The 25,458-nt window shown below is 42.7% G+C and overlaps 1 protein-coding gene across 1 annotated transcript in view; it reads right to left on the reverse strand.

Moving 5' to 3' along the window:
* Positions 1-25,458, reverse strand: part of brf1b (BRF1 RNA polymerase III transcription initiation factor subunit b) — a 121,410-nt gene that overhangs the window by 30,975 nt on the left and 64,977 nt on the right. Inside the window, exons 13-16 of the mRNA XM_046291801.1 lie at positions 9,003-9,064; positions 8,384-8,465; positions 7,681-7,733; positions 5,897-6,174 (exon numbers count right to left, since the gene is read on the reverse strand). Of these exons, the coding sequence (XP_046147757.1) occupies positions 5,897-6,174; positions 7,681-7,733; positions 8,384-8,465; positions 9,003-9,064 (475 nt within the window). The remainder of the gene's footprint in view (positions 1-5,896; positions 6,175-7,680; positions 7,734-8,383; positions 8,466-9,002; positions 9,065-25,458) is intronic.

Genomic DNA, 25,458 nt, shown 5'->3' on the forward strand with positions numbered 1-25,458 from the left:
TCTATCCACCCCAGTCATGGACTGTTCTCTCTGCTACCGTCCAGCAGGCGGTACCAGAGCATCAGGTCTCGGACCATCAGGCTCCAAGACAGCTTCTACCCTCAAGAAATAAGACTCTTGAACAACTAAACAATGGCTGCCCACCCTCACTCACGGACTATCTGCACCGACTCTATGCACACCAACAGGTGTATACCCATACATTCACAAACACCGACACTGACACGCTTGCACACAAACGTTGCTGCTATAATTGTTATTCATTTATTTATATTATCTATCCTGCTACCAGTCATGTTTTTACCCCTGCTTACATGTACATATCATATCTACCTCTACTCCAGTATCCCTGCATATCAAAATTATGGTGCTGGCACTGACCCTGTATATAGCTTACATTCTCATATTTGTATTATTCGTTTTTTTAAACTTTATATTATTTCATCTTAACTTGATATTGAATAATGCATTTTTGGGAAAGAGCTTGCAAGTAAGAGTCTCACTGTTCTGTTTTACACCTGCTGTGTCCTGTGCACTTTGATTTGAGTTGGGACACAGCCATTGTTCCTAACAGCAGGAAGTGGTTTTTGAGCTCAAACATCAAGGTGCCCTCCAGACTGCCTGACCACAAGTTACAGATAAATCACTGCCCTCAACAATGTGGAACAATAGTGGGCGAGCCACTATGACCTCTGTTACCATTCACTTTACAGAGAGGTCAGATGTCAGTGCAGCTGAGGGAAGTTCCTTTGAAGAAGGACTTCCACCCGGCCATCAGTCTCCACTGCTAATCTTTAAGAGAAGACTCTGACTAGCTGCTGTTTCGCACAATTGCACAGACGGACAAGGGGTGCAAGTGGGGGAGACAGTGACTGTCTGGCTAAGAAGAGGCTGGGATTCTTCCACACACAAATAAGTGGCTGCCCCTGACAAGAGAGGCACTGCGAGAGTGGAGCGTGGGCAGAGATTTACTGACATAAGAAATGCATCTGCGAGCTTGAGCCATCCCTCAGACTGTTTGAGAACAGAAAGAATGCCAGGCGTTCCGGAAAATACATCTCAGGAAAAGAGCTCTCTGGTGCATTAAGCAGACTAAACATTACAGAGTCTGCTATGTGATCTGTATAGTCCATAGGAAAGAGAAGCCCACACAACCAGACATCCAGGTCCTGTTCTGCACACGTCACTCTGCAAGTCCTTTCCTGCCTACGGGTGGAGACAGGGTCTGCTCGCGTGCATTCCCTCCGCTCCCCACAGGCATGGCTCAGGGAGACACTGATAGGCCAGATCCGGCCCTCTGGGGAAATCGTCTGTCAACAACTCCAGGGTTTACCAATGCAGGGATACTGGAGATGTGGCACGACATGACAGAGATGCTGTGGAGAGTTGACGAATCAATCTGTCGGTTGGGGGCTGTGCTTGAGGGCATGGAAGGGGGGTGGGGGTCTAGGGGAGCCTACCAGGGGGGTCTGGCTGTATGGTGCATCATTCACACACAGCCACAGCACATTCCACACCCAGGTGCCTCCATAACAGGTCCCCTCAACAGCAACCGGATGGGCATCTGAGGGCTTTGGCATGAACCAGAGCATCTGTGTCATCTGTCGGTTTGCAGAGGTAGCCTTTCGCACGGGTGCTGGGAGTGGGTTAGCAGGCAAAGGGGGAGGGGGAGTCACAGCAGAGGGAAAAGTAGCAGCCGGATGGAAATGATGACATTTCAAGAGGAAATTGGAGATAGTTTGAGGGGGAGAAGGCGAGAGGCAATCTCTCAGAGACGAACCCTGCAAAACACATCAGGGTGCTCCAGATCCTGGGCTTCTATTTCTGGCCAGCGTGAGACGAGACAGCCTGTGCTTCTTGCTCCAAACTTTGACCTTTGCGAGGTCAATAAAGACACAAACAAACACACCTGACCCCAAGGTTGACATTATTGTATTGTATCGAAAACTAGTCAGGAGAAAAAAGGTCGCCGGGAGGCTGGAATTACGAGCCCTTTCAAATGCAGAACAGCTCTGTGTGTCTGCTGAAGTTTCCTGCTGTGTCACTGGTCCCGAATGCTACCAGTAAAACGAAAATCATATCAAGGTCAAGTAAAGGGTACGGTTGAGAGGCTCCTGCGGGTCTCCCTGAAAAGAGATCAGCACACAGACTTTTCTGCCACCGTTCATTACAATTTACACTTAAAACAACCAACCTTGACTAGTCAGGGATTGCAGCTTTCATAAAGAGAAAGGGATGGGGCGGGAGGGAGGAGTTGATGAGGGACAAAGAACTACAGGGTAATTAGTTTTGACCTCTCTGGAAGAGCGCTTTTCCATCTTTGTTAGTTTGGTGGGCGCGGAGGGGGCTTTCGTCTGGCAGCTGGTGGAGGACTTGTAGTGAAAGGGAGGGGTGAGACTCCTCGTGATCTGTGGCTGTGGGAAAGTTTCAGTGTTCAGAGTGTGTCTGAATGCGAGACGGAAAATTAATTCTAAGAGTCTCTGCTCTGCGAGTGAGAGAGCACCATAGATAGCTGAGCACGTTCAGACTCGGACAGTTAGCTCCAGTTCTGTCAGTGAGAAAAGAGTTTCAGCCCTGTAATGGGGGAAATATATGTTTAATTACTGTATTGGACTGACTCTGCTGTTGTGTTTGTTGATGTCTCTGTTGATGTGTCCTGTACATCTTGCCGGGCCATTAATGCAGATGACAACTACTTCTCAATTAATTTACCTGGTTCAAATGAGAAGGGGAAAAAAACATGCATCAGATACTGTTCCAAGTTTGTGTCTAAGAAAGTATTTCAATTCAGTGACAAAGTTCTCCGCTCTGAGTGGGAGGTGGAGGCTAGGATGATATTATCAACAACACTAGCTGTGCGTCATCCGAGGAAAAGGAGTCTGGGGGGGGGATTGTGTAAGCGCGGCGGCGCACTAACCAACAGGATCACAGCGAACAATGGATTTACTGTCATGCTCCCTTCTCCCTTTCCACTCCTTTCCTCTAAGGGCTTTTAAAACACAACACACGCTCTGAGGTACCAGGTATAACAGCCAGATCCAAGAGCAGGCTAAGCTACCTGAATCCCACAAGCTCGACTCGCACCGCGGTTCCTCATACAAATGGGAGGCAGCAACAACTTTAAAGAGAGCAATCTTGCCTCCGACTAATGTAAGATGCATCACAATGACAAGCACTGAGCATTTTATGTGACAACAAACTGAAATGTGTTGTACGGGGATAGCAAGTCGCATACCAAGTGCTAGCTTTCAAACATTCAAGAGAAACACTTAGAGAAATTCACTCTGTTCCCTCAGTCTCAGACATCTGGCTGTGATTCAATACTAGATGCTGATATAAAGTTGAGGGAGTATTAAAAATGCACACATTCTTATTTGAATCCAATGAGGAAACACGTACGAAACAGAAACAAAACGTAGCCATTTCTCACTGACGGGAATAGAAAGTGCTTTATGAACAGAATTGAGGCTGGCATACCTTATAGTTCAGGGTGCTGGCCAATTTAGACAAAACCAGGCCAGCTAAAGTGCACACAGGGAAACTAATCCTACCCCCCTCTCATCATTCCAATAGTTCCAGATGCTTTCCCATAATCCAGCAGGAGGCTCAGATCCGCTGCTGTAGCACTGGAACTAAAACTCTAGTTCATTGTCAGATTTTTGGCCTTTCTAGGGAGTTTTTCCTAGCCACTGTGCTTCTACACCTGCTTGGTGGTTTTAGGCTGGGTTTCTGTACAGCACTTTGAGATATCAGCTGATGTAAGAAGGGCTATATAAATACATTTGATTTGGTCCACGTCGTCTACTCCCCACCTCCCCCCACGTAAGCTAATCACATTCTGAGAACCGGTGGTCTGTTCGGTTGAAGCCCAGAGCCTCAGCAACTTCAAGGTTGCAGTGATGGGACACAAGTGCATCAATGAGTCAATAAGACTGTAAGGCTTTGTGCTCAAACAATAGGAGAAGACGTGCAACCTTAAATATGACGAATGAAAGGCTGGACCTTACTTAGTTGAAACATTCAACGTTCATAAAAAATCCTACCGTAATGCTTGTATCTAATTCATTAACACACTGAATAGCCAGAAGTGACACGATTCCATCAAATGAGCTCTACTTCCAATGACACATAATATTCATAACTGATGGCAGTCAATCCATTGTTAGTGGGAGAAATTGAATATAAACCCAGCATCTGCCTTTTGATGAAGAATCGAGGCCTGAAGGGATAGCTCCAATCTGTTGGAGTTGACCAGAGACTAGATAATACCGACCCCGGCACCTGAGCCTGCTGAAGGGGGAGTAGGGTAGGTGATGGGGGCTTTGTAATTCTACCGGCAGTCTACTCATCAGCTCTCCAACAGTGCCTCACATCTCATTTTCATTACCAATTCAGAATTCATTACCAAAATGTTAATTATCATTAATGTGGCCGTGGCATGATCTAGAAATTATTGGCAAAATGAGAAATGGTCTGCCGTGGCGTGTCAGTAACAGAAGTCGTGATCTCATGCTCCGTCTGCTCTGCATTCATTACATCTCTCACAAGGACATTTGGAGTCCAACTGGAGGATTAATTGGAGAGAGGGGGGGGAAGACGGACACCTCAGACATGACGTCCAGAGGGCAAGATTGGCTTGTTTTCGGCAAACCAGCCTAGGGATCAGAAATGGGGTGAGTGGTAGTGGGGGACTGAGGAGGGTGTACAATTTGAACACCTCCAGAGGCAATAGGGGACCTTTATGCCACAATTGGTGCCTATTATTGGTGGTAAAAAGGGCCTGGTTCCTGTGGTTATGTGAAAGTGTTTCCATGTTGTCAGGAAATTATAAAAATGGCTTGTTGAATAGCCTGTCTGTTTAATACCTCGATAAGAGAGAGGCATCATAAGCAATATTAGCCTTGTTGTATTTTCTATCCCAGAAGTGCTTCTCAGAGCCCAGCTATTGGGATATTTTTCAACCAAAAGGACTTTTCGCAATCTAAACATTTCTATATAACTCCAATTCCTTCTCTGTCGAAGCATAGTCCTGACATTAGCATTTCACTACTGTACCTTCTCCTATATTCACACATGAATAGCATTCAAATCAAATCAAACTCCCATCTAATTATTGTTGCATACAACGAATACAACCTTACCGTGAAATGCTTACTTACAAGCTCTTAACCAACAATGCAGTTTTAAGAAAATAGAGTTAAGAAAATATTCAATAAATAAACTAAAGTAAAAAAGAAATAAAAATCTATAAAAAAAAGTAACACAATAAAATAACAATAATGATGCTATATAGTCGAGGTAATTAAATTAAAATAAAATGTTATTTGTCACATACACATGGTTAGCAGATGTTAATGCGAGTGTAGCGAAATGCTAGTCGAGGTAATTTGAACATGTAGGTAGGGATAAAGTGACTATGCATAGATAATAAACAACAAGTAGCAGCAGTGTAAAAACGTTAGCGCAATGACTGGAAGTCTATGGTAACAGCTTGTTAGCAATTGCTCTAACACTAGTTAGCCACTTCCTTAAACTGCACGTAGAGACATAAAAATGGTATCCACAAGTTCATCTGACTCTGGGAAAGTAGATAAAGTGCTTTCATTGCCAAAATCCCAAAGTATCCCTTTAAGAAATAAAACCTGCAGACCTACTAATGAGAACAGAATTAGCTCAACCCAAGCTAATTCTCCCGTGTGGATCAGTTGGTAGAGCATGCTGCTTACAACTTCAGGTTTGTGAGTGTGATTCCCACGGTGGACCAGTAGGTAAATGTATGCACTCACTACTGTAATTGCTCTGGATTAGAGCTTCTACTAAAATGTAAATGTTAGTTACACTCATCCATATGTGAAGGCTAGGTTACTACTAACAATTCTAGTTGAAATCCCCTTACCTCTTGCCCATGATGGTGGTGGCCAGGCCCATATTGGTCTTGTTGGGCTGCTTCTTGCGGCGGGTCAGCCTCTTCCGCCCAGGGGGGCCACTGGGTGGCTCTTCCGTGGAGGTTGGCTGGGCAGGGCTGCTGTTGCCGCTGCCACCCTTGCTGTTAAGGTCACGCAGCACGTCGTAGTTGATCTTGCTGGAGATCTTCTTCTGCTCCAGCATCTTCTCGATGGCCTCGCCCGCCGTACTGGCACGGATGGGCTCCCGCTTCTTGGACGTTTTCTTGGGCTGCAAGGGGAAGAGAGAGGGGGGAGAGTTGAGAAGATCTGGAGTGTGTTCATTAGTGCACACCATAGTAAACCGGAGCAAAATGTTTTGCAACAAAAACAAGTGTTTGTTATTGGACAAGTTCAGGTTAGTCCCTCCCCATTTCAGCCAATTGCTTACGTTTGGTTCCTAGTGAATAACCCCCTGATATGTCGGGAGGAATTTAAAATTGGTTGAATGAGTTCCATTAGATTGTTGGAAGCATTAAGATTACCTTTATTATTTATTTTTAATTAGGGAGGAATTTGGGAGACTAATGCGATGCAGATATACTGTACATACTACTATGTCAGATATGATAGATGTATAGAGTGGCATTCTCTAATCTGGTACTGTAGACTTTTGTTCCAGCCCAGCAACCAGTAGTTCTCCAAGACCAGAGACTGAGAACTCAGCTGCAGGACATTGCAAACCGTGGGACACCAAGTTACATGCACAGATTGATATATTGATATTAGTGATAACATATCAAATGGTAAACTCATTAACTAGAATCGCTGTTGATAGTAATAACAACAGTAGCTAGTTAAGTGTTGTATTAAGTCATGGACGATACGCCCTTTTTCTTTGGGGTCAGGAAGCACGATGTCACCCTAAAAAAGTCTGTGATTAGTGAGATGACAGAAGCTCAGTAGGCCCTGAAACCTTTCCATGCCTCTCGGTTGGCCATGACTTTCAAGTGATCTCCGAAAGACCTTGGTTGTGTCCCAAATGGCACCCTAATGTAGTGCATTACTAATTTTGACAGGGCCTATAGGGCTCCGGTCAAAAGTAATGCACTATATAGGAAATAGGGCACCATCCAGGACTCAGGTCCTGTTTATCATACAGAATGCTGTATCAACACAAGGAAAACCCCCACTGCCTTGACCACAATGAGACCCCAACTACTGTGGACCTTGAGCCCCTCCTCTGTAGTTGTGCCTCTAGACACTGATCTTGGGCCAGTTTTACATTTTCTCTAGTAATGGTTAAGGTTAATATTGGGGGGAGAGGAAGCTGATCCTATATCTGTACCTAAGGGTAACTTCACCCCTGAGCATCTGGAATAGGTATCATGTCCTCTCTGCACCTCATTAGGCGGTCTGCTACTCTGCTAGAGTACGGCTAATCCGACCGGGTTGAAAGAGGGCAGATGTGGAGATGGCGAGACAGGTTAGTGCAGGGTTAGCGCACCCCTGCCATAGTAGTCATATTCATATAGTCTCTGGAGCCTCTGCATTGAAACTGAAGACCAGAACAGAGCACAGGCTGATTTGGCTCAAACTGAAAATATGCGAAAGCTCTAGACAAACAGCTGTTCTGTGTCTGTAGCCAGCCGTGGGACTGAGGAAGGGCCACCTCTACACACACGTGCACACACAATTCATGAGCACACAGCTGCAAAAGCATGCACATGAAACAAATGCATATAAAACCCAGACAGACAGAAACATACATACACCATATCACCCTTCGATTCCTTACCTTTTCCTTGTAGGTCCCTTGCTCTTTCTCTTTAGTTATCCTTTCCTCCTTTTCTAAAAAAAACAAGAACAAAACAACTGGATATATCATCTCTACGATAGACAGTAAGGACTGAATAGGTCATTATGTATAGACAATAGTATAGTATAGGTAATTACTGTATTCTGGTACTGATAGAATAGAAGACTTAGTTACAGCTGTATTTCAGAGGGAATAGAGGATGCATCCCCAACAGAGGGAATAGAGGATGCATCCCCAAATGGCACCCTATTCCCTATATAGTGAACTACTTTTGACCAGTGCCTTATGGGAGGTAGTACACTATAAAGGGAATAGGGCATAATGTGGGACACATCCTTTTTTGTTGACCCTAGCTATTAAGCCACTTACAACAAAATACCAGCCTAATAAATTCCACTGGTTCAACTGGGCGAGGGTGAATGAACATAAATTAACATAGATAAATATATTGAAGGGACGTACAAGTACTTCAAATGCTCAGCAAAGAGGTTAATGACCATGATGACAGCAGAAAATCTTAAACAAACATTTTTGACCATCGAGGATTAGGAACAATTGGTTCATTACAGAGCTGGCAAATATGAAAACCTGTTTGGGAACTGCGTCGTAACACGGTGGATCAATATGAATATGTGTATTTTGAATAGAGCATGAGAGGTTTTGCCTCTGTCTGTTCGCTCACCTTTCTGCTCCCTCAGATATTCCTCATTCTGCTTCATCCACAGGGCCGTCTTAACTCTCACTTCTTTGTCGTTGAGGATATACTACAAGAAGGAAGGGGGAAGTAAGGGTTTTAGTAAGGTGCTATAACGGTAAAGTGCTAAGGTAGGTAGCACGTAGACTAGCAGTTAGAGCATAGGGCCAGTAATTAAAATGTTGCTAGTTCGAATCCCTGAGCAGACAAGGTGAAAAATCTGTTGATCTGCCCTTGAGCAAGGCACTTAACCCTAATTACTCCAGTGTCGTTGTTGATAACAAAAACATTTTTATTTAACTAGACAAGTCAGTTAAGAACAAACTCTTATTTACAATGACGGCCCAGGAACAGGGAACGACAGATTTTTACCTTGTCAGCTAGAGGATTCGATCTATCAACCTTTCGGTTACTAGTCGAACGCTCTAACCACTAGGCTACCTGCCGCCCCATAACGGCTGGCACTCTGGGGAAATTGGGATATGGAACAGCAAAAAAGCTCTCATGTAAGGGACATAAGTAGAGGAAGCTTGTGTTTAAAGAAAAATCATTATGATTTGTGTTAAAAGTATTCTTATCTCAAAAGCACTTAAGAGGAAGAGCATACCCTCTCAATTTCATTATCGTCGATGCCGTCCAGGTCCAATTCCCCGCTCTCCGACTTGCCATCTGAGAAGAGAGACAGAGAACAACACATTTACCAGTCTAATAACAACACTTGTCTTCACATTTTCTGGAAGACAGTTTAATGTCGTATCAAGGGTAGCATTCCAAATGACACCCTATCCACAATATAGTGCACTAGTTTTGACCATAAGGCTCTGGTCAAAAGTAATGGACTATATAGGGTGGTATTTGGAAAGCAGCCAAAGCCTCCTGTTTTCCCGTTTTTAATAAAGAGGGCAGTTTTTTATTTTTTATTTGACAGGGACTTGATTTCCATGTTTCCAGGGGGACGGGGCAAAAGGCTTGATTATCTGATAATGATTTCCCCATTTTCTTTTGGTGCCCTCGGAACCTTGCATGCCTTCAGGCGTGACTCTGTGATTACTGCGCAGTCAGGTAATTCATTGGAGAGGGAGGCCATTTTGAAACGGGAGAGATAATCTTCTCCGCCTCACTGGAGTCTGGAGTGTTCAGAGTCTCTGAGACAATGCGATGCTACGCTGTTTAGCATTAACCCAAGTTGCATCAATAATGTAGGCGGACCCCGGGCCGCCTTTGTGGTATACTGTAATTGTCGTGACAGGCTTAGCGGTGAGAGCTGAGAGGATTGAGTTTTATTTGGAGAGATTTTGAAATTGTCTTCCACTGCAATGTGTGTTTTGTATTAATCTCCAGCACCCATTATAATGTTGCATATTCAGGCAGATACAAGGGAAATACACAGAGAGCCTGGTATAATGACTGACATCATTACATATTCATATTGTGTGATGCAGTTCATCAATATGCTCACGTTTATCAGTAGCTTGACATGGGTTAAATATGGATATCTGAGTCTGAAATTATTTGGGCAAATTCAGAACAATGGGGATATTGATTTACATGGGGTTTTGGTCGGGAAATGCTAATATAAAAAAATAAGTGTGGATTGCAGACATTCCTTATCCAAAGACTTATTTTAAGGTAAGGAAACAAATATCCCCCTTGTTCAAATTAGAAATTGCATTTGGAGCAGATTAAATGGCAAATTCTTATTTCAACAAGCGAAGAAATATTGAATTTCAAAGTGCCTATATCCCTCTATGAATAGTTAAAGTCCAAAGGTAAACCGAGGAAAAAAACTACAGAAAGTTGACTTGTGGCATAAGAGATCTGACCTCTACTTAGTGAAAAAGGATAACAATCTCAAAAGCGATAAGAGTAATAATACTCTCCATAAAGTCCAAATGCTCTTTACATAGAAGGACTGGATGTGTGACCAGGACACCACTATAACTAAACAACACAAATAGCCCTACCTAAATAAGAATCTAAATAAGATTGTCCTGTCCACATAGTTCATTTCACCTCAATAAACTGTCACTAAGCAACGGTTTGTGACAACAGTGCAACTTTCATAACCAGCAGAGCACAATCTCATTTGACCCATCTTTCTTTTTCAAACTCTTCCAACGGCTTCCATTTCTAAAAGAGGCATCATCCCTGACATTCTTCTCCCAGGATCTCTTTCCTCCGTTTCTGAGACTCTCCTGACTTCAAAAACATATTTTGTGTGATAAAGACAAGGTTTGCTGGATCATTAAGAGCTATGAAAATTTCATTTATCCGTTATTTTACCAGGTAAGTTGACTGAGAACACATTCTCATTTACAGCAACAACCTGGGGAATAGTTGCAGAGGGGGATGAATGAGACAATTGTATTGGGTGACCATGATGGTTTGAGGGCCAGATTGGGCATTTAGCCAGGACACCGGGGTTAACACCCCTACTCTTACAATAAGTGCCATGGGATCTTTAATGACATTAGAGAGTAAGGAAACACATTTTAACATCCCATCCGAAAGACAGCACTCTACACAGAGCAGTGTCCTCAATCACTGCCCTGGGGCATTGGGATATTTTTTTGACCAGCGCAAAGAGTGCCTTCTACTGGCCCTCCAACACCACTTCGAGCAGCATCTGGTCTCCCATCCAGGACCAACCCTGCTTAGCTTCAGAAGCAAGCTAGCAGTGGTATGCAGGGTGGTATGCTAGGATAGTTTAACAGCTTAGCGCAATATCTACTAATAGGGACCTATGCCGATATTCTTTAGGCAGGTTCGGTAAATGTTGAATGTTGTAATGGTAGACTTAGGGAGATGACATCATCATCATAAACACTGGGGAAACTTCCTGGTTTAGAAGCTCTTTTTGGGAAGAGCCATATGTTATTTAGATGTAGGCGGATAAGGTATAAGACACCTTCCCTACATAAGTAGCCACGTAGCATAGATCTAAATTGATAGCTTTGGTATAGAAAAAGGCAACCAGAAACGAGCATTCAAAAGAACAAGCCATGTGTGCCAAGCTGCCAAGAAGATCAAGGGAACGCTAGAGAACGGGGTTGGTGGAAACCCATCATGAGAAATAGCAGCCTAGATATGGGTCACAATCTGTCAGCCATTTTAGTGCCTTCATTATGCTGTCATTTGGGGTTTTGGATGGGACCCTGCAACGACTGATACAGGACGTCGTACTGTGATGAAAATAGCAGTTGTGGGGGACAGAGAGAGAGAGAGAGAGAGAGAGGGGACAGAGAGAGAGAGAGAGAGAGAGAGAGAGAGAGAGAGAGAGAGAGAGAGAGAGAGAGAGAGAGAGAGAGAGAGAGAGAGAGAGAGAGAGAGAGAGAGAGGAGAGAGAGAGAGAGAGAGAGAGAGAGAGAGAGAGAGAGAGAGAGAGAGAGAGAGAGAGAATGAAAGAAAGAAAGAGAGGCAGATGGGGGGAGAGGTAGAGAGAGAAAGACAGAGAGAGAGAGATTAATTTACACATCTGGGGATTATCTATCCATGTGTCACTGTGAATTTCAATCCAAATGACACAGCAGTATAGAGTATCCTTATTGGTGACAGATCTAGTCACAGGCAGCTACCATCTTTGGACTGTGCTTCCATGTATAATGGCAACACAGCTGCCAAACCTCAGAATCTAACGTTCTGTATATTCAATCAATTCCATTGTGTATTCCACTCAATTACATTATTTTCAATTAACTTCCAATTCAATGGAGAGAGAGAGAGAGAGAGAGAGAGAGAGAGAGAGAGAGAGAGAGAGAGAGAGAGAGAGAGAGAGAAACCCAAAGACAGACATGAAAAGAGAAGTGAAAGGGGAGGGTAATAAAGAGCAGAGTAGAGCAGAGTAGAGCAAGATTGTTTCCAGCATATATTTCCAGCATATTGACAGGGGTCCCCAGTGGCCAGACTGTCTGTTGGGTAAGATTGGAGTTGGGGCTGCCAGTAAACATTAGCCACAAATGCACACAGGCACAGAAATGACTCCCTGCACGTTCAGGGGCCGTCTTGGGGTCAACAACAAGGCAGTACAGAGCTGCAAAGACACAGGGCTATGTAGCGTGCAGACAGGAATACTGTGCGTGTGTGTGACTGTGTGTGGACTGCTTGCTCAGAGTGAAGAGTGGAACTGATATTTCCAATATTTGAATGGTGAGAAAGTTCCAAAAGGGAAAAAACTTTAATAGCGAGAACCTGGTTACCGAAATTTACCGCCACTCCTGTTTCCTGTTGTGAATACATTTTCATTTCCTTTCATTTATTCAGGGTAGCCCAATTGAGACCAGTGTCTCTTTCCCAATGGTGACCTAAGTAAAACATTTTCTCACAAACAGGAAGATAAATGTACATTACAAATAAAACAAGAAGAATAAAAATAACCACAAGGCACAACCTCAACACCACAATTTCTACAAATAAACCACTACAATCAATCGAAACAACTGCAATTAATTAATTCAACACCAGAGTCCTAAACTGCACTAGTGGCACCAGGGAATTAAGATGCAACGATTTTTGGGGGTTATTTCAACATTGGGGGGAACTAAAACTAAAGGAGGATTTAGCTAAATGGTTGAGACCAGAGGGACCTAAATAGTTAATCAATCCTTCGAGCAGGTTTGGTAGCTCATTATTTTATGTGTTAGAAACAAAGTTAAGTAAACTGGAATCTTGAGTAGAAGTGATCTACGGGACTTTAAAGAGGACCAGCCAACCTTTTGATACAGGATGCAGTGGTGAGTATTAAAACTGTCCCCTGTGATAAAGCGAAGGGTGCTATTGTAGACGGCATCCAAACGTTTAAGAGTAGTGGCTGCTGCAAACTGATAAATGGTGTCAACATAGTCAAGAACTGGCAGGAAAGTTGACTGTACAATCTGCTTCCTGCTATTTAGGGAGAGCCACGATCTACTTCTAGCTTATCCATATACACTGCTCAAAAAAATAAAGGAAACACTTAAACAACACAATGTAACTTCAAGTCAATCACACTTCTGTGAAATCAAACTGTCCACTTAGGAAGCAACACTGATTGACAATACATTTCACATGCTGTTGTGAAATGGAATAGACAACAGGTGGAAATGATAGGCAATTAGCAAGAAACTCCCAATATAGGAGTGGTTCTGCAGGTGGTGACCACAGACCACTTCTCAGTTCCTATGCTTCCTGGCTGATGTTTTGGTCACTTTTGAATGCTGGCGGTGCTTTCACTCTAGTGGTCGCATGAGACGGAGTCTACAACCCACACAAGTGGCTCAGGTAGTGCAGCTCATCCAGGATGGAACATCAATGCGAGCTGTGGCAAGAAGGTTTGCTGTGTCTGTCAGCGTAGTGTCCAGAGCATGGAGGCGCTACCAGGAGACAGGCCAGTACATCAGGAGACGTTGAGGAGGCCGTAGGAGGGCAACAACCCAGCAGCAGGACCGCTACCTCCGCCTTTGTGCAAGGAGGAGCAGCAGGAGCACTGCCAGAGCCCTGCAAAATGACCTCCAGCAGGCCACAAATGTGCATGTTACTGCTCAAACGGTCAGAAACAGACTCCATGAGGGTGGTATGAGGGCCCGACGTCCACAGATGGGGGTTGGGCTTACAGCCCAACACCGTGCAGGACGTTTGGCATTTGCCAGAGAACACCAAGATTAGCAAAATTGCCACTGGGCCCTGTGCTCTTCACAGATGAAAGTAGGTTCACACTGAGCACATGTGACAGATGTGACAGAGTCTGGAGACGCCGTGGAGAACGTTCTGCTGCCTGCAACATCCTCCAGCATGACCGGTTTGGCGGTGGGTCAGTCATGGTGTGGGGTGGCATTTCTTTGGGGGGCCGCACAGCCCTCCATGTGCTCGCCAGAGGTAGCCTTGACTGCCATTAGGTACCGAGATGAGATCCTCAGACCCCTTGTGAGACCATATGCTGGTGCAGTTGGCCCTGGGTTCCTCCTAATGCAAGACAATGCTAGACCTCATGTTGCTGGAGTGTGCCAGCAGTTCCTGCAAGAGGACCAGAACTCCATGGGTTGATAAATTTGATTTCCATTGATAATTTTTGTGTGATTTTGTTGTCAGCACATTCAACTATGTAAAGAAAAAAGTATTTAATAAGAATATTTCATTCATTCAGATCTAGGATGTGTTATTTTAGTGTTCCCTTTATTTTTTTGGACAGTGTATATATATTTTTGCTTTAAATCTGTCAATCCAAATGCTCAGATATTTATAAGAGGGAACCTGATCGATGGGAGAACCATCCAATTAATAAATATGTAGTCCATCTGAAACTTTTTTGTGAGAATTGGAAAACAACATATATTTAGTCTTACCTGCATTAAGTACAAGTTCTAAACAAACAAGGGCTTTCTGTAAGGCAACAAAGTCACATTGCATCTCTAACATAGCCTGGTCAAGAGTTGGGGTAGTGGCATACATATCAGTGTCGTCTGCATAACCGATAGACCAATATTATTTATTAAATTGTAAAGAGAACAGGCCCCAGTACTGACCCCTGCGGTAAAACCTTTTGTAATATCCAGGAAACTAGATTTGACACCATCAGAAATCACGCATTGAGTCCTATCTGACAGACGATTCTCCAACCACATGCAAGAAGCCTGATACAGGCTATTTCACTCAACCTTTGAATAAGAGTGTTTTGGTCAACAGTGTCAAGGGCCTTGGAAAGGTCTATAAATAAGGCAGCACAATGATTTTTATGATCTAAACAATTCAACACATGTAAAACAAGTGTAGCAGCTGAAACAGTGTCCAGGTCTGAATTGGTGCACATTAAGAATAGAGTGAGAAGTTAAAACAATTCTTAGCTGACAGGGAAGATCATTTGGAGATTGGACGGTAGTTATCGAAGTCAGAAGGATCTCCTCCTTTATGTACGGGGAGGACATGTGCTGCTTTCCAGATTTTAGGGATAACACCAGAAACAAAATATGGGTCAATGGTTCTACAAGAACTGGTGCAGAGAGCTGTAGCAAGAAGGGATTAAGTGAGTCAGCGCATATGGATTTTTTTTTAAACATCAATCTTTAGCAAAGCACTTAGTACATCATAGATATTCAGTAGCTGAAATGAAAATAAAATATGTGAGTCTGTGCATCATTCTCTACAGTCTGTTTCTGAGGTGACTAGAGTACTCTCTAGTAGAATTATATTAATTTTTAAAGATGATCCTTTCAAATACGTTGCCAGCTGAAGCAAAATGCACTACAAATGTACATTTTGTTTAGTATGGGACCAGAGGCTGTCAAAATCTGCTGTGGCAAGAAGGGGGTGTAGTTTTGTTTCAAAGATTTGACCACTTTCCTGAAGTTAGCTGGATTTAGCTTTTCTAACCCCAGATATAGACATTTATTTTTCAATTGTCTGAAGGACTGCCAATCTGATGTAGAATCAGTCAGCCTAGCGTTAGCCCAAACTAAATGTATTTCCTGTAATTTCAGACAATTTATGTGTGAACCAAGGATTAGAACTGTTTTCACCCTTAGCATTTTGTGCGGTGCATGTTCATCTGCAACATCTCTTATGCAGGCAATGGGACAATGGTCACTGAACTGATATATCCCATTGCCTGTAAACTCATGAGGGGTATTTCTTAGAATAATATCGAAGAGAGAAGATTTTTCAGGGTGTTTAAAGCTGGAGCGAGTTGGATTTAGCTCAGTACAAATATCTTTAAGCCCATCAGATACTGGAATCAACCAATCCAGATTAAGATCGCCAATTATTAATAATTTGGATTTAGCATAGTTAGATAGCAGGTGACACAATTTGATCAGAGCATTAATTATAATTAAAATACATATGAACAGCATGATGTGAAATGGGACTATTCAATGATATGCGATGTCTAAATCTGGCTTCTCTACAACCTTCTCTGCTCTACAACGCTCAGGGTGGAGACAGACAGCTCATCTCAGTATAGAATGCAGTTCACAATGCATGTATCATCTCATCAGCTGGAAGCTTTTCTGCTAGTGACAGGTACATTTGCTGCAGAATAGCCTATGCTACAGTAAAATTAGGACTAATACAGTGCACACCACTTGACTTTCCCCACATTTTGTTACATTACAGCCTTATTCTAAAATGTATTACATTGATTTTCCCTCAGTAATTAACATGCAATGCCCCATAATGACAAAGCAAAAACAGGTTTTGAGAAATATTTGCACAATTTAGATTTTTTGTTGTTGTTGAAATATCACATTTACATAAGTATTCAGACCCTTTACTCAGTACTTTGTTGAAGCACCTTTAGCAGCGATTACAGCCTCCAGTCGTCTTGGGTATGATGCTACAAGCTTGGCACACCTGTATTTGGGGAGTTTCTCCCATTCTTCTCTGCAGATCCACTCAAGTTCTGCCAGGTTGGATGGGGAGCATCGCTGCACAGCTATTTTCAGGTCTCAAGAGATTTTAGATCGGATTCAAGTCCAGGCTCTGGCTGGGCCACCCAAGGACATTCAGAGACTTGTCCCGAAGCCACTCCTGTGTTGTCTTGGCTGTGTGCTTAGGGGCATTGTCCTGTTGGAAGGTGAACTTTGAGGTCCTGAGCGCTCTGGAACAGGTTTTCACCAAGGATCTCTCTGTACTTTGCGTTCATCTTTCCCACGATCCTGACTAGTCTCCCAGTCCCTGCCACTGAAAAACATCTCCACAGCATGATGCTGCCACCACTACGCTTCACCGTAGGGGATGGTGCCAAGCGTCCAGACGTGACGCTTGGTATTCAGGCCAAGATTATTTTGGCAAACTCCAAGTGGGCTGTCATGTGCCTTTTACTGAGGGGTGGCTTCCGTCTGGCGAGTCTACCATAAAGGCCTGATTGGAAGTTTCTCCCATCTCCACAGAGGAACTCTGGAGCTCTGTCAGAGTGACCATTAGGTTCTTGGTCACCTCCCTGACCAAGGCTCTTCTCCCCCGATTGCATAGTTTGGCCGGCCGGCCAGCTCTAGAAAGGGTCTTGGTGGTTCAAACTTATTCCACTTAACAATGATGGAGGCCACTGTGTTCTTGAGGACCTTCAATGCTGCAGAATTTCATTAGTACCCTTCCCAGATCTGTGCCTCATAAAAATCCTGTCTCGGAGCTCTATGGACAATTCCTTTGTTTTTGCTCTGACATGCACTGTCAAATGTGGGACCTTATATAGACATGTGTGTGCCTTTCCATTTCATTTCTAATCAATTTAATTTATCACAGGTGGACTCCAATCAAGTTGAAGAAACATCTCAATGATGATCAATGCTCAATTTCGAGTTTCATAGCAAAGGGTCTGATTACTTATGCAAATAAGGTATTTCTGTTCTTTATTTTTAATACATTAACAAAAATGTCTAAAAACCTGTTTTCGCTTTGTCAATATAAGATACTGCGTTTAGATTGATGAGATTTAAACACATTTCTTAAAATCAATTTTAGAATATGGCTGTAGCGTAACAAAATGTGGAAAAAGTCAAGAGGTCTGAATACTTTCCGAATGCACTGTATATCTGAAACCGGTCGACTTATTTTTTTAATTGTAAAGATGATTTTTATTATTGCAGCTGCAGAGTTTTAAAACAACATCACTCTAAAATGGCTACTTTAAAATCAGTACAAAATAGATAATCCTGTTCAAGATTGATATATATACACATATGTATATACAGTACCAGTCAAAAGTTTGGATACACCTACTCATTCATGTTTTTGTTTTTTCCCCACTATTTTATACATTGTAGAATAATAGTGAAGACATCAAAACTTTGAAATAACGCATATGGAATCATGTAGTAACCAAATAATTAGCCACACTTTGCCTTGATGACAACTTTGCACACTCTTGGCATTCTCTCAACCAGCTTCATGAGGAATGCTTTTCCAATGGTCTTGAAGGAGTTCCCACATATGCTGAGCACTTGTTGAGTGCTTTTCCTTCACTCTGCGGTCCAACTCATCCCAAACCATCTCAATTGGGTTGAGGTGGGGTGATTGTGGGGGCCAGATCATCTGATGCAGCACCATCACTCTCCTTCTTGGTCAAATAGCCCTTACACAGCCTGGAGGTGTGTTTTGGGTCATTGTCCTGTTGAAAGACAAATGATAGTCCCACTAAGCGCATGTAACAGTATAACTTTAGACCGTCCCCTCGCCCGAACCAGGGACCCTCTGCACACATCAAAAACAGTCACTCGCGAAGCATCGTTACCCATCGCTCCACAAAAGCCGTGGCCTTTGCAGAGCAAGGGGAAACACTACTTCAAGGTCTCAGAGCAAATGACATCACCGATTGAAACGCTATTAGTGCGCACCACCGCTAACTAGCTAGCCATTTCACATCGGTTACATGCAAACCAGATGGGATATGCCTGCAGAATGCTGTGGTAGCCATGTTGGTTAAGTGTGTCTTGAATTCTAAATAAATCACTGACAGTGTCACCAAGAAAGCACTCCCACACCCCTACACAGTCACACCTCTCCCTCCATGCTTCACGGTGGGAACCAGACATACGGAGATCATCCGTTCACCTTCTCTACATTTCACAAAGACACGGCGGTTGGAACCAAAAATCGCAAATTTAGACTCATCAGATCAAAAGGACAGATTTCCACCAGTCTAATGTCAATTGCTTGTGCTCCTTGGCAAAATAAAGTTTCTTCTTCTTATTGGTGTCCTTTAGTAGTGGTTTCTTTTCAGCAATTCGACCATGACGGCCTGATTCACACCATCTCCTCTGAACAGTTGATGTTGAGATGTGTCTGTTACTTGAACTCTGTGAAGCATTTATTTGGGATGCAAATTCTAACGCTGATAACTCTAATGAACTTATCCTCTGCAGCAGAGGTAACTCTGAGTCTTCCTTTGCTGTGGATGGTCCTCATGAGAGCCAGTTTCATAATAGCGCTTGATGGTTTTTGTGACTGCACTTGAACCTTTAAAAGTTCCTGAAATGTTCCGGACTGACTGACCTTCATGTCTTAAAGTAATGATGGACTGTCATTTCTCTTTGCTTATTTGAGATGTTCTTGCCATAATATGGACTTGGTCTTTCACCAAATAGGGCTAACTTCTGTATACCAACCCTACCTTGTCCTTCTGTAGCTCAGTTGGTAGAGCATGGCGCTTGTAACGCCAGGGTAGTGGGTTCGATCCCCGGGACCACCCATACGTAGAATGTATGCACACATGACTGTAAGTCGCTTTGGATAAAAGCATCTGCTAAATGGCATATATTACAATATTACAATATTATATATTACAACACAACTGATTGGCTCAAATGCATTAAGAAGGAAAGAAATGAACTTTTAACAAGGCACACCTGTTAACTGATATGTATTCTACTTGACTACCTCATGAAGCGTGTGCAAAGCTGTCATCAAGGCAAAAGATGGCTACTTATATTTGGATTTGTTTAACACTTTTTTGGTTACTACATGATTCCATATGTGTTATTTCATAGTGTTGATGTCTTCACTATTATTCTAAAATGTATAAAATAGTGAAAATAAAGAAAAACACTTGAATGAGTAGGTGTTGTAGGTGCTGTGCCCCCCCTGCCGACCCCTTCGTGCCCCCTACCACAGTTTGGGAATCACTGAGCTATGTACTACTAACCAAGACAAGGGAACAGGCTAGCCTGAACCCAGAACTGTTTATGTTCATGCCTTATCCATGCTGCCATTCAAGCCAAAGAAGGAGTGGCAAGGAGTGGCATGATAGCACCCAGGCTAGGAACAGGCCGCATTAGAACAGGCCTACAGTAAGGCTGCCTTTTCGACAGTCAGCATATTTCAAGGAGAGTGTGCTCCAGCTACTTCTGTACACTTGACTGAGCATTGTCCCAAATTACATAACAAATTATGAATTAAACATGAATCAGCCTTGGCACTCCTGTCGTAACTAACAAACACACACACACACACACACACACACACACACACACACACACACACACACACACACACACACACACACACACACACACACACACACACACACACACACACACACACACACACACACACACACACACACACACACACACACACACACACACACGACAAACAAACACACAGACACACACGTGAATATAATTAGCCGAAATATGATTAAAATAATACAAATATCCCCAAAATGTACCAAAACGTTGCAGCAGTTATGTTGCAGCAAATTGCCTAGTAATGGTTATAAGAGCTATAAAAGCTCCTTTCACCTCAAAGAACACAGAGTTAAATTTTAGCGGAGAGCGGATCATAGTGTATAGTGCATCAAGGGATAAGGTATATGAGTGTAAGTTTATTCTCTGGCATAAGCTCTAGTGGATATGGCTGCAGTCAGCATGCCAATTACACGCTCCCTCAAAACTTGAGACATCTGTGGCATTGTGTTGTGTGACAAAACTGCACAGTTTAGAGTGGCCTTTTATTGTACCCTGCCCAAGGTACACCTGTGTAATGATCATGCTGTTTAATTAGCTTCTTGATTTGCCACACCTGTCAGGTAGATGGATTATCTTGGCAAAAGAGAAATGCTCACGAACAGCGATGTAAACCTGTTTTTTGTCCGTATGGAACATTTCTGAGATCTTTTATTTCAGCTTATGAAACATGAGACCAACACTTTACATGTTGTGTTTATATTTTTGTTCAGTATAGCTATAAACAAAACTGAGTTAAATGGTTCCCGTCTGCCTTGAAGTGTTCATCCATGTATACTGGTAAGAGTCTATCTACATATTCAGATATTATACGTTTCTAATTTTGGCAGAAAGTCATTTTCATTGCAAGTTAAAGCCTACTGTGAGCAAGCTAGCGAACGTTAGCTTGCTTGCTGGCTCACTAGCTAACATTACGTGTATGATCTGTGTAGTAATACTATTTGAATCAGAAATCCAATTGTATTTCTAGTTATAGCCTAATGTTAGCTAGCTAACATTGAACCTAGTTGGTTAGCTGTAGCTACATGCAGATTCATACTACAGCTATCAAATCAAATCATATTTATTTATATAGCCCTTCGTACATCAGCTCATATCTCAAAGTGCTGTACAGCTATGACAATGTTTGTTTTGTAGTAGTATGAGTTGGGATTATGCCGGTTCATTGTTTAGCTAGCTAGCTAACTACATGTCTAAACAAAAGACTCCATTTCGCCAGATGATTACATGACCAAGATAACCAGGTGTGTCTGGGGGTGATTACGGCCATCTATTGCATTTCATGAACATGTGTACATGTCTATACACAATAGTGACCCATTCACTTCGATGAGGGGTGGTTATAGCATTTATTTCGCATGACCCATCAATTTAGACAAGTTTATCAGGTAAACATAATCTAATAATTATAAAATATTTTTATCTGGACACTTTCTGTTTTTGATATTTCTACCATGCAAGTAACCATTTCACTGTACCATTCACAACCTCTGTACCCTGTTTATGTGACAAATAAACATAGATTTGTATTATATATAGTGTGTGTTTAGCAGAGACAGTAATGTGAAGAACAACATGACCTGCACCAAAGTCAGATTATGATATACAGTGCCCTCGGAAAGTGTACTATTTCCACATTTTATTACGTTACAGTCTTATTCTAAAATTGATCAAATAAATAAATATCCTTCGCAATCTAACCCATAATGACAAAACTGAAACACATTTTTAGACATTTTTGCAAATGTATTGCAAATAAAAAATAGAAATACCTGATTTACATAAGTATTCAGACCCTTTGCTATGAGACCTGAAATTGAGCTCAGGTGCATCCTGTTTCCATTGAACATCCTTCAGATGTTTCTACAATTTGATTGGAGACCACCTGTGTAAATTCAATTGATTGGACATGATTTGGAAAAGCCAACACCTGTCGATATAAGGTCCCACAGTTGACAGTGCATGTTAGAGAAAAACCAAGCCATGAGGTCGAAGGATTTGTCCATAGAGCTCTGAGACAGGATTGTGTAGAGGCACAGATCTAGAGAAGGGTACCAAAAAATTTATTCAGCATTGAAGGTCCCCAAGAACACAGTGGCCTACATAATGTTTTAAATGGAAGAAGTTTGGAACCACCAATACTCTTCCTAGAGCTGGCCGCCCGGCCAAACTGAGCAATCGGGGGAGAAGGGCCTTGGTCAGGGAGGTGACCAAGAACCCAATGGTCACTCTAACAGAGCTCTAGAGTTCCTCTGTGGTGATGAGAGAACCTTCCAGAAGGACAACCATTTCTGCAACACTCTACCAATCAGGCCTTTATGGTACGTGGCCAAAAGGAAGCCACTCATCTGTAAAAGGCACATGACAGCCCACTTGGAGTTTGCTAAAAGGCACCTAAAGACTCTCAGACCATGAGAAAATCTCAGTCCATGATTCTCTCTGGTCTGATGAAACCAAGATTGAACTCTTTGGCCTGAATGCCAAGCGTCATATCTGGAGGAAACCTGGCACCATGACGCATAGTGGTGGCAACATCAGGGACTGGGAGGCTAGTCAGGATCGAGGGAAAGATGAAAGGAGCAAAGTACAGAGAGATCCTTGATGAAAACCTGCTTCAGAGCGCTCAGGACCTTAGACTGGGGCGATGGTTCACCTTCCAACGACCCTAAGTACACAGCCAAGCAACGCAGGAGTAGCTTCGGGACAAGTCTCTGAATGTCTTTTAGTGGCCCATCCAGAGCCTGGACATGAAACATCCCTGGAGAGACCTGAAAATACATGATCAGCAATACTCCCTATCCAACCTGACAGAGCTTGAGAGGAACTGCAGAAAATAATGAATACAGGTGTGCCAAGTATGTAGCATCATACCCAAGAAGACTTGAGAAGTAATCGCTGCCAAAGGTGGTTCAAGTACTGAGTAAAGGGTCTGAATACTATATATATATATATATATATATATACATATATATATATATATGCCATTTAGCAGACGCTTTTATCCAAAGCGACTTACAGTCATGTGTGCATACATTCTACGTATGGGTGGTCCCGGGGATCGAACCCACTACCCTGGCGTTACAAGCGCCATGCTCTACCAACTGAGCTACAGAAGGACCACAATGTTATATAAGTGTATTATTTTTAATTAAATTGGCAAAAAATTGTAAAAACCGTTTTGGCTTTGTCATTATGGGGTATTGGGTGTAGATTGATGAGGGGAAAAAAAACAATTTAATACATTTTACAATAAGGTTGTAACCTAACAAAATTTGGAAAAAGTCAAGGGGTCTGATTACTCTCCAAAGGCACTGTAGGCCAAGGACTAGATAAAGTGTATTTTTATCTGGATATTACTACACTACTCACTCTGTTTAGCACATGGCCTCACATGTGAATCCTTAAAGAGATGGGTGTGGCTAAGGCTTAAGAGAGTGTGAACAATGATTAGTGGGTGTAGAACTCTCCAGTAGGTGTACCAAAACATTCAAGGGACATTTTCTCAAAAGTGGGGTTACAAGTTTGTCAACTTTCAAAGCAGAATTACTGTACCATTATTCCTCAACTGCAGTGTAAGATATACAATTTTCTAGCTCTGAGTCTACTTTTATGCAATTTAAAAAACGCTATTTAAAATGTTGCTACATCGGACCGAATCCAGGTGGTGGGTCACATATTTGTAACATGACACATTACATCATATTACTGGGGCATGTAAAGCTCCCCTTCAACATTATCTCACTTATAAGCATAAAATGTTTCTCAGGACAATATCCAGGCTTCTCTGCTTTGTAGCCCTAGTATGTTTTCTGCGTGACAGGCCCTGAGTGTAGCTGATGTGTGTGTGACTGTGTACACCAGGAGGGGAGAAAGAGAGGAGGGTGCCACTTGCTTGTCTCCCTTCCTGTCAGTTGTCATCCGTTCAAGGCGAGCTCCTCTGTGGTAAGCTGTCTGGTCCACAAACACATTTAGATACAGTGAGTACACACACAGAGACACACACAAACACTGCATATTCTGTCTCAGGAACCACATTAATAAGATATAAGAAATAACAAGTCTCCTGAGATAACACTGCAAAAAAAACAAACCGGAACAGTGTTGCCTGTCCCTTTAAGATGAAGGCCAGGTGGTACGGCAGAGCAGAGCTACAGCTGTACTGTCACTGGCAGGGTGGTAGGCAGGTTGGCCGGAGCAGCTGTCTAATTACATCACGGCAGGAGGTCAGCGCATGGCCAATCACCCTCCTTCGCCGACACACCTTGCAGCTCCAATAGAGGACAGAGGGAGAGAGGAAGGGACTGTCTGCATGGACAGCATAATAGAGACCTAGAAAGTCACTCAATGACGTTGACCATAGTACTGCTTTCTGCATTAAAAAGGAACATGAGGAAGGTCTCTACCCAATATTTCCAGTGAAAGAAAGAAAGGAATGCTTTCGACAACACATGGCTAGAAGCCAGGCCTGGCTAAACATGCATTTGAAGTACCAAATATATATGTGAAAATCTTGTAGTAAATAATGTTGTGTTTCTTCAAAAACACATTCAAAGAGGTACCAGTTCCAGAGTTCATGTAATTCTAGTCTATATTAGGAAATAATTTAACTAGCTGATAGGAGCATATTGGCTCAAAAGGCAGAAAACCTGATTCAACAAGCAGCCGGTATAGCCACTAGTACGAATACCATCAAGTGAACCATTGTCCATGCTTTCCTTTCAGACTACAAGCCACACCATTTGCATGTTACACCTTGATGTCAAAGTAAAATGCTCAACGTAAAATGTCACTCAGGGGTACGTACTCCAGCCAAACTCATTTTGAGAGATTATAAAAATCCAGAAACGTTGTTGGTATTGCATTTGTTGGATTGTAAAAGTAATTCACGATATATATTTTTTATTATAAAAGTCAGTCAACACGGTTTACATTTAATTTGTTAATCGACCTGGCCAAGGCTTTCGACTCTGTCAATCACCACATTCTTATTGGCAGACTCAACAGCCTTGGTTTCTCAAATGATTGCCTCGCCTGGTTCACCAACTACTTCTCTGATAGAGCTCAGTGTGTAAAATCAGAGGGCCTGTTGTCCGGACCTCTGGCAGTCTCTATGGGGGTGCCACAGGGTTCAAT

Source organism: Oncorhynchus gorbuscha, linkage group LG12 (assembly GCF_021184085.1).
Source record: "Oncorhynchus gorbuscha isolate QuinsamMale2020 ecotype Even-year linkage group LG12, OgorEven_v1.0, whole genome shotgun sequence".
Lineage (NCBI taxonomy): Eukaryota > Metazoa > Chordata > Actinopteri > Salmoniformes > Salmonidae > Oncorhynchus > Oncorhynchus gorbuscha.